General features: G+C 34.5%; 2 protein-coding genes across 2 annotated transcripts; one reads left to right on the forward strand and one right to left on the reverse strand.

The window, feature by feature from the left end:
- The first annotated feature begins 1477 nt into the window (after nt 1-1477).
- LOC104891532 (uncharacterized) lies at nt 1478-2404 on the forward strand. Its single transcript, XM_010677240.3, has 3 exons — nt 1478-1822; nt 1923-2154; nt 2241-2404. The coding sequence occupies exons 1-3, from the start codon at nt 1478-1480 to the stop codon at nt 2402-2404; spliced, it is 741 nt and encodes a 246-aa protein (XP_010675542.3).
- Nucleotides 2405-5414: 3010 nt separating this feature from the next.
- Nucleotides 5415-9919, reverse strand: LOC104889408 (hypothetical protein). Its single transcript, XM_010674623.4, has 6 exons — nt 9654-9919; nt 8781-9015; nt 8179-8346; nt 6007-6053; nt 5884-5924; nt 5415-5803 (listed from the first exon to the last, which is right to left on the reverse strand). Exons 1-6 carry the CDS (start codon nt 9753-9755, stop codon nt 5710-5712), a joined length of 687 nt encoding a protein of 228 aa, XP_010672925.2. The 5' UTR covers nt 9756-9919; the 3' UTR covers nt 5415-5709.
- Between the last annotated feature and the right edge of the window lie 283 nt (nt 9920-10202).

A 10202-nucleotide genomic window follows, 5' to 3' on the forward strand; every position in this document is an offset into this window, starting at 1 on the left:
ATGATTTATAATCCTTAATTAATAATATACTAATTGCAACTGAATTGAGTTGAACTTTTAATTGCTTATCCTCCTCTAGAAGTATCTAGTTTGCAATGAGTAATTCAAGGGCGAATTTCACTATGGATTGTTACCGTACTTCTGGGAATCCTCCCCGAATTTGTCTCCCCTGCGGGTGGGAGAACTAATTGGGACCGTGTTGCAACTACATTAAACACCCGAACAGGAAAGTGCATTACAGCATTGTCCATTAAGAATTGGTTTACCAATATGAAAGAAAAACACAGGGCTTGGAATGAACTAAAGAAATGGACTGGTATCGGATGGAGCGAAGATGGTTGTCCTGTTGTTGATACGGAAAGTGAAAAATGGAAGGGTTTTGTTAAGGTACTTGTTAATTTGTTATTTATTTTTGTTCTGTATAATATTTACATTTAGCGTTTTCATTATCTTATTTATTTTCTTTGTACTATTATTTTAATGCAGCGCTACAAATCTACAGCAACTGTGTTTCTTAAGAATCCATTACAGAATGAGGCTGAATGGGATAAAATTTTGCGTAGTGGTTATGCAACGGGTGATAGATCTTATACACCAGCATCTACAGTCAAAGGAAAGGAAGTAATTGTATTGAAGTTGAAGGTTCTTTTGCCTTTGAAGACACTCCACCTTATGATATTCAAACCCCCAATAATGAAAGCAAGTCTCCCGTTATCTCTAGTGATATTAAAAAGCGTAAAAGCAGTGAGAATAGTAACATGCCCAAGAAAAGTACAAGGGCTGATGATATTGATACATGTCTTGATATTCTGAGGAAATCGTCTGTGAGTCCACCTCCTAAATCCATAAATAAATTTGATGAAGTTTATGATATCTTAGAGTCCATGGGGATTGCTGAAAAGTATGGGGTTGCTTTTGTTGTGGATATTCTTGATAGCTTTCGCAGTACTCTGGGTGCCATAGATCTTTTCATCTCTTTGCGTTGTGATGAAGGCAGACTTCATTTTTTGAGGAAGCATTGTGTACTTTCAGATGATGTCTATAGGCCAGATATGTCTATGGATAATGATAGTATGTTCTACGACTAAGATGGTTGCGAAGGATTCTCTAGTTAAAATTGCGTGACTTTATGTTAGATTGCTTTTAAGTTAGTGATTTTTATGTTTAAGTCTATTTTGTGAGCTTTAATTATTATGGAACTTATAGTGTTATTATAACTTTTAGTTATTTTAAGAGTGGTTAACTTAACGTCTAGTTATTAATGGTTATGTGATTTTACATTATAGTTATTTTATCTATTTTATATTTTTCTAGATAAATTGCATTAAATATATATGTGCCTATGTAGAATGGATGAAGATTTGGTGCAACAAAGTTTGACACGTTTAGCATTGCATGAGCTGAGGAGATTGACAACCCAAGTTGAACGGATGCCTTTGCATTTGGGGGAGAACCGGGGCATCATTTCATACATAGGATGTTGACAGGCCATCGTAATTTGTGTAAAGAACAACTTCGGCTAAGTAGAGAAGTATTTATAAGTCTTGCTAATATCCTTAGAGAACAACAACTCTTAGTAGCTGGTAGATATATAAGCATTGAAGAGCAACTTGGGTTAGGTTTGTACATGCTAGCTAAACCTGCTTCTGTTCGTGATGCTGCTGAAAGATTTCAACACTCAACATCAACTATTTCGAAGTATTTCAAAAAGGTATTACAAGCATTGGAAGCATTGTCGAGTCAAATAATTCGACCATATCAAAGTATGTATGAGACACCTCCTGAAATACAAAGCAACATCAAATACTGGCCTTTCTTTAAGGTACTCATCCTACATTCTATGACATTTATTATTAATTAACATAATTTAATATAAACATGTATAGTCTCAATGTAATGATGATATATACTTTTGTTTTTAGGATTGTGTTGGTGCCATAGATGGTACCCTTATACAATCAGTTGTTGCAGATGATGTAGGCAGGGCTTTTAGAGATCGTCACGGGGAGAAAACATGGAATGTGATGGTTGTATGTTCACTCAACATGTTGGTTACTCACATCAATGTGGGCTACGAAGGGAGTGCACATGATACAACTGTATGGAGGCGAAGCTTAGGAGATGCCAGAATGGGATTCCCTCATCCACCATCTGGTACTAGCTAACTTATATTGGCATGAATAATATGAGAAAATTCCTGGCACTTTATTTAACAAACTAACATTATGATTGTTGTACAGGAAAATACTATGTAGTCGATTCAGCGTATCCTAATACACTCGGGTACTTGAGTCCATATCTAGTACCTGGGTTGAGGTACCATTTGCCTGACTTCAGAAGAGGGACTCCACCACAGGGAATGTATGAGCAATTCAATTACCGACTTCTTCTTGTCGAAATGTAATTAGAGGGTCTTTGCGGTTCTCAAAAATAGGTGGAAGGTGCTAAAATCGATGCCGCAAATGGACGAGGCTAATCAGTTGAAAATTATTGTAGCTTGTTTCACCTTACACAATTTTATTCGTTTACATGATCTAGGGATTCCTTTCACACACCAAATTGAAGTCATGGAACAAAGAGCTGATCATAATATGTACGATGATAACAGAAAAATAGCTATGGATAGTGTGCGACAACAAATAACTGAAGCAATATGGGACTCAATGCAGAATAATCCCGAGGTGATGGACAAATATTTGGACAAGAAGAAGACGAAGAATTAACCGATTATGAAAACTAGTAAATGTTTGATATTGTTTTATTTTTGCCTAGTAATTCAAATATCAAAACGGGTCTTTTTTTGTCATTTCAACAATGCGACAATAATTGTTGTTATTATTAATATTATTAGTGTTGTCATCTATTAAAAAGTTTGTACTTTGAACAATGACAAATAATATTGAAATGAATACTTCTTAGGCTTGAATTATATCATTTCAATATAATTAGCCGAATCATATAAGAAAAAAAGTATTAGCAAAATAATAATTAGCAATATTTATATAATAAGATTATTATTATTATTATTAAAAATAATATTAAAAGCAATAGTAACAAGAATAATAATAACAATAATAGTAATATAATAATAATTGAAATAATGATATTAATATTTATATATTTATTACATTCAATTTAATTCAATTTAGTTTAATTCAATTCAATTCAGTTCAGTTCAGTTCAGTTCAGTTCAGTTCAGTTCAGTTCAGTTTAGTTCAGTTCAGTTCAGTTCAGCTCCAATAAGTTCAGTTCAGTTCAGTTCAGTTCAGCTGTTTTATGCCGAAGAGAACAGGCCCTAAGTGTCAAGCGTCATATTGGCTATACTTCTTAATTTTTCACCAATCTCCTTTCTTTCTCAAGGTAAACACAAATAGGTATGGTTTTGTATTGGTAATGCATAGACCTAACTTTTAAATGAAAAATTAAAACAGATTCATTAATTTCAAGTCATATTATAACAAATACATACATCACTCTCGTACCCCTAAACTCTATTTATCTCTCTTAAAACTTTTACTTTTAAATTAAAGTTAAATTTAAAAGTATGACATGACACAAATAGATTTGAGTGGTATGTTGGCAGAGAGTTGTGCTAAGATAATGATTAAGATGGTGGTTGTTAATGGTTATTTAAGAGGATTGTAGTGGTTGTCAATAGTTAACTTGGAGGATTTGGTTTGGGATTTCAGAGATCATTAGAGTTAACAATAATTATGAGTCAGTTTTGGTATGTAATTAGTGCGTGCTGGTATATACTACCTCCGTTTCTTAATAAGTGCAACATTTCCCTTATTTGGTATAGTCACAATAAGTGCAACCAAGCTCAAAATGGTAAAAAAAAGTTCAATATTATTACAAATATGCCACCAAAAAGCAAGAGGGAACCACAATTTTTTTGTTTCATCACTTGAATTACTCTACTTTATTGTGGTCTCAACTTTCTCTCTCTACATTCCTTGATATTCCCCTACTTTCTCTATGCTGCACTTATTAAGAAACGGAGGAAGTAAATGTTTTCCAATGAAGGGCATTATAAGAATTTGCCTTGTGGTTATTAATCCAAAAATATATCACAGAAAGACTTTTTCATATTGCCTTTTCCAAAACATATCTAAAAAAATTCAGAAATTGATGAATTTCAGGAACAAGAAGATACTGTAATTTCATTTTATGTATACAAAGTATAAGCATTTACCCAATCCCAAAAAAAAAGTAAGCATAATGATGGGTTCCTTACAAATATAATGATGGTGTTAGCTACGGATTCATTACTATAGCCAGACAAAACCCCAGTTTAGTTGGTTGTATTGTGAGATTGTTGAGCTTGAATTGACGTCTTATAGTGAAATGTCAAAATGACATCTCACAAAATTTTTGGTATCAAAGCTAAGTCAAGCTGGTACCAAAATAGAAACACTTGGTACCAAAATAAAGTAATTGTGATACCAGTACCAAAATTATATTTTGATACCAAATAATTCTATTTTAATACCACTTTAACTTACCTTTGATATCAAAATTTTTGTGAGATGCCGAAGAGTTACCAACACTTTCTCTGCGACTGCCATGGCCAATACTCGTTAAACTCAAACTCCGATGAAACACACACATAGTGACATAGATCATATATAGATGTGATCGTGTGAATGAGCGCACACACGTCAATTCTGGCACCAACAAAAACATCATGTAATTTGATCCATATTCAATTGTCGTGCTCGCAAAGAATGTCTCTTTCAAGTTTCAACCACTACTTCACCACATTACCAAAAAGAGGCAAGCCAGCCCAAAGCTTAGCAACCCACTGCCCACATCACATGTATGCCTTACTATTAATAGATGATTTTCATAACAAAGTAGTACTACTTGTATTAAAAAGAGCTCCTATAGTACTTTAGCAAGAACTACTTTAATGTGATTTCGAATATAAGTGGACGGCTTCTTATTATAGAATTAATCCAATTCACAACTTGGAAACTTCTGTAATTCAATCATTTATTTAGCAGATATTAGTCTAACTAAGGGTGCTAACACTTCACCTGAATTCTTATGAACTTATCTCAACTGAACTTACTAAAGTTTATTTTATATAGTGTTAAAAATTATATTAAACTTGACTAAACTTATCTGAACTAAACTTGTTGTTTAAAGGTGAAAAGAACGCACCCTAAACTACTCCTATTACCAACAAAAGAGAATTCTCATGAAAGCTCATATACCAAGCTCTCTCAAGCATAATCACTGCCTCCTAACCTTGCCTCCACGGATCTATAGAATGAAAACCTTGCCCCCACAGATTTCTGGTATGCTCTCATTGCAGCTCAGTGTACCTAAATCCTTTCGGCTAATCCAAAACGTTGAAGTGAAGAGCAATAAGCTAATAAGTAGAGTTGCCCAGGATGGGCAGGCATCAGTATGTCAAACAATGTAATTGCAATAAATTGATGATGTTCATGCTGAGCCAGATCTAGTGTATGTCACTCGATTACCATATTAAAGGACTCCAACTATTCAATACATACAGGTAATTTCGTATAAACAATATTAGTCACAAGCTCTCCAGCTAAACTAAACTCATATTTTGAGATTTTCTCGCATGGTATGCCAATATGCCATCAAGGCAGGATGAAATATTCTATTGTGTGAAAATTCGGAGCAGAAACACATCCTCACTATCAAAAGGAACAACCTGACCTTGGAAATGTTTCATTATGATGCAGCTTCAGCAGCAGTTTTCATTTTCTTTGGGGGCGGATTTCCTCCAGATATTACCACGTAAGAATAAAATAACAGCATTGCAGCACTGTGAAGGGTATAAGTACAAGGAATCAGCATTAAAAGCATTAATTTACCAATCGGAAGTGAAAATTAACACTATTATACCTCACTAAAGCATAAAGTCCTGATGGAAACAGTTTCTTTGACTGCAGAGAGAGAAGTTCCAAGTTAATAGTTGAAAAGGACCAGCCAATACACATCAAACAGCACTCATAAAAGTTAACATACCACTGAGTAGGTCTGGAAGTTCTTCCATAACAAAGTGACTGCAAGAACTGGACAACAATGTGGAGAAGATACAAAAGTCAAACTTATTGAAATTTTACAAAGATGCCTAATATCTGATACAGAATGCTACATGCAGATGTAATAAGTTTGGTAGCCTAGTAGCAAAAGAATGAAAAGAACAGTGCAAATGACTACCAAGTTTTATCAGTTAGCAAAGAAGACAGTAGCTTGGCTGTACCATTACCACCTCACTGAATACAATGTTAAATAGTTTTCTTAGAGCCGTATAGTTACCAAAATGACCATTTGATGGTCCTCAAGGGGCAAAATCCCAAAAGATCATATATGTTGCTGAGTTTATCTTCCTAAAGCATAATTTTTAAAATTCTCCTCTTAACGTTTTCTCAAACCCCGTTTGTTTTTTTTCCCTTTACCCTCTTCTACAAAACTTTCTCAAATTTATTTTCTATATCCTCACATTTTGGTTTTCTCTTTACACATCATTCAATTTCTTGATCCTTTATGCTTTCTTACTTTCCTCACTTTCACTGTCTCATGTATCTCACTTCAACTGCTTCCTTTATTTTTATTGTATCATTCGTCACGGAAACAATTTCTGATGACGGTTCATGTTAGCCGACCCCCAATCATTTTGGGACTAAGGCTTTGTTGCTGTTGTTGTAATAGCAACTAAAACTTCTCCAGAAGACCACCAAAAGAAGCTTAGTCATAGGCTAAATAATGACCCTAAGCTAGCTAATCTCAGGTTTTGTCTCCTCTAGTTCTTCCCAGTTCCTGCTTTGCTAATTAGGGTCTTGAATCCATTACGCTTTAATATTGTACATATGAGTCTGAAATCATAAATTTCCATGACATTCACACAAGATTGGAGTTTCAAATAAACAAAACAAAAGTTTCAATAACACTCTATTCATCACACACACAGAGAGAACAAAAGATTAAGTCAGAATTTTGGTTTTAGTAAAATCTTAAACTGCATATATCATATCCAACATATCCTTAGAAATTTCACTCACTTCATCAGAGGTAAGACTACATCATCGTGACCTTTGCAAATCGCACCAATAAAATCCTTACTGGTGAAAGATGTTGCAGAATTTTGTATTGTCTTATACCACATGCACTCCAAAAGGCCGTCAAGCAATAAAAAAAAAAGACCTCCATGCAAACAGAATTAAGACAACCACCACCATGATAGCAAAGAAGCGATAGAAAATGCCTTCTGAACATACAGCCCCAGGAGCCCATGATGGGGAAAAGGGTAGCCGGAAGTGAGACTAGGAGAGTCAGATGAAGATGGTGCTTCGCCTCCAACTCGATGGATTGACATGTCGTGACCTTTTTCGTTGAACTAATGAGTGAGTCGAGAAGTTCCTGAATCTCATGAAAGTTTAGGAGATAGGATTTCTTCATATTATTTCCTTTAATTTTGAAGTTCAACCTAATTGCATGGTTTCAAGACTCCCATGCCTTGCTTGCCAGCCGGCCCAGCCCAACCCATGACTTTCGACAAGTCTTTCTTCGTAAGTCGAACTAGAGGAATGGACTGAATATAGACTTCCTTTGTTCCATGTAAATTGCACATGGGGAGAGGATGCCATCTTTAGAGCAGATTGTTTGAAATTATGGAGTATGGTGAATCCACTAAACTAGGCACCATCTATTCTGTCCCAGTCATAACTACATAATTCTTATGTGAGATTTAAGGAACTAAAGACGCAAATTATAAAAACATTAGGATGCTTCCTTTTCTTTAAGACTTTTTAATTATTAAAGATATTAGAAACTTTGCAGCGAGTCACGAGTTCAGAGGTTTCATCGGATGAAGTTATATAGTCAACTTCCCTTTGGTGCTACCCTGTAGAGCTTCTGAGGTTGCTTTCACTAATGTGGAGCAAGCCTCACATGCTACTCTTTCCCACTGACCTCCTTCCTAGACTTCCCCTCCTCCTCTACTTTCAATATCCTAGTTTGTCTGTCACTTTGATTTAGCTTTACATGCCTATAATTTTGATCAATTTGGTCAAAAAAGCAATTCACAATTGAATTACAGATGTATAAATAAATAAGAAAAAGCAAATCCTATATTATTGATTTGAGCATTAAATTAAACCATCAATAACGTATTCCAAGTGCGATAATAATGCCTACCTGCTTGTCCAACAATCAAAGGGAAACTTGATTTGCCTTCCTTCCAGACCTTTAAACTAATTGTGCTAAAAGCTAGAATAGCACCTCCAAAAAGAACACCCGTGCCTAGAGTAGCGAAGTTCCTCGAAAAAATAGAACCAAGGAGTCCCCCGGTCAAAACAAAACCACCTGTCACCAAATCAAACAATCAACTTGCAGTTTATTCTGCTGCTTTAAGATAAGGATAAGCAGTAATTCTTGCCTTTTGTTAGTTATAAACTAATAAAAGAATCAGAAGTCCACAATGCACACCTATTCCCATCTTTGGAATCCTTAGATAATCATTATCTGAGACAACTCACTCTAACAGATATGCATTACATGTATCACTTGACCAATACATGACTATACATCTGTAGATAGCGTCTTAAGAAATGTACAACTTATTGGAAGCTCTTTAAATTGTAGTTTTCACTGTCTTCTAGCATCTAAGAGTACTAGAATTCACCTATATGTACACAATCTGCTTGCACCGGAGTGGTAGATGATGATTGTACATGTATATCGAGCAGATGTTGTGATCAAACAGTCACAATATGAAATTTCCAAACCCATGCACTTACCAAAAGGGATACCCAAACAGAAGTCATGGATCTTTGCTGTCTTCTTCTCAACAACTGGATTTGGAGGTCCATTGCCACCAATCTTTCCATTAACATGTCCCTCTGTCCCAAGATACGACTTCTCCACCGGTTCCACACTTGAACTCGATAAATCAGCAGCATAGCTTAGCTTAGGCATGTTGCCTGAACTAGAGGTTTCAGCATCATGTCCTTCAAGGCTCATAGCAATTGAAAACTATAAAAGAAAGCCTTCCACCGTCAGCTTCATCTCAAAAAGAAATCCGAGAAAACACAACCACATTTCTAATATAAAACTAGCAACTCGGAGCATGAATTCATTACACCAAGAGTGATAAGCTAGTAAATTCATTAACACTAATAGCATTTAGAGATTCTAAGTGAATGAATATGTATCGTTTTCAAATATTAGCATCAGCATCATTTTTTCCTACTTCAACTGAAAAATTTAGAACGTTAAAATCCAAAATTCAATATCAGTTGCTAAGAAACAAAATTTATCAATTACATTTATTTCTCTGAGGTGTTACAAGTTACTGATAAGCATCAACTTTTTCTACAACGTCAATAAATTCAGAATCATAAAATCCTAGCTCTGAAATAAAATTAATCAATTTCTATGTATAATTGATATAAAGTGCTACAAGACACAAGTTAGTGAATTCCGATTGCATCAAACTGCAGAAATGCAAGCTTCATTCGAATATTCATAATTGCTACAAAATTATAGGGTTTACAGAAAGATTAACGAAAAAAAAGTGAAATATTGCGTAAAAAAACTACAATTATACTGTTTTACCAAAAAAACGAGCAATTGAAATGCTGAAAAGTTAGGGTCAATGGAGAGTAAGATACCTTTGAGCGATGATTGAGGAAAGGCGACGATCGCCGTTGCTGAAAATGGAGATTGCGACTGACGTAAGAGAAGCATGATAACTGAGAAATTGTCGCTGGCATTTTTGCGAGCTTGATTCGATGAATCAATCGAGAGAATTTGCAGTGAAATGTGATTGAGAGGATTATGTTATGATGAAATCGGAAATCGAGGTGTGAATGAAAGATGATTTTTCGAGTTTTGACCAAATTCAGTACATTGTTGTTTAACGGGATTGAATATTGCTTTCAAGTTCAGCTATTACAAGTCAACGGGATTGGACAAATTCTATTTTTTTTGGCAACAATTACACACAAACAAAGAAACAACATTAAGTGTTTGTTCTCTTCGGCTGAACTGAATTAAACTGAACTGAACTGAACTGAATTGAATTAAATTAAATGTAATAAATATATAAATAATATTTAAACAATAATAATATAAATATTAAATAATAATTATAATGATAAGTAATAATAATAAATAATAATAGCATTTTGGATATTTTTAAATGATAGTTATGAATAAAT

This window comes from Beta vulgaris, chromosome 3 (assembly GCF_026745355.1).
Source record: "Beta vulgaris subsp. vulgaris cultivar EL10 chromosome 3, EL10.2, whole genome shotgun sequence".
Classification (NCBI taxonomy): domain Eukaryota; kingdom Viridiplantae; phylum Streptophyta; class Magnoliopsida; order Caryophyllales; family Amaranthaceae; genus Beta; species Beta vulgaris.

Excerpts from the sequence above, each read along its gene's own strand:
- LOC104889408 (XM_010674623.4), bottom strand. The coding sequence starts at position 9,755 with ATGCCAGCGACAATTTCTCAGTTATCATGCTTCTCTTACGTCAGTCGC. Across the intron at positions 6,054-8,178 it reads TTTGATTGTTGGACAAGCAG|TTCTTGCAGTCACTTTGTTA; the intron begins GTAGGCATTATT and ends ATTGTTGTCCAG. Across the intron at positions 5,925-6,006 it reads ACTTCCAGACCTACTCAGTG|TCAAAGAAACTGTTTCCATC; the intron begins GTATGTTAACTT and ends CTCTCTCTGCAG.
- LOC104891532 (XM_010677240.3), top strand. The coding sequence starts at position 1,478 with ATGTTGACAGGCCATCGTAATTTGTGTAAAGAACAACTTCGGCTAAGT. Across the intron at positions 1,823-1,922 it reads AATACTGGCCTTTCTTTAAG|GATTGTGTTGGTGCCATAGA; the intron begins GTACTCATCCTA and ends TTTTGTTTTTAG. Across the intron at positions 2,155-2,240 it reads ATTCCCTCATCCACCATCTG|GAAAATACTATGTAGTCGAT; the intron begins GTACTAGCTAAC and ends ATTGTTGTACAG.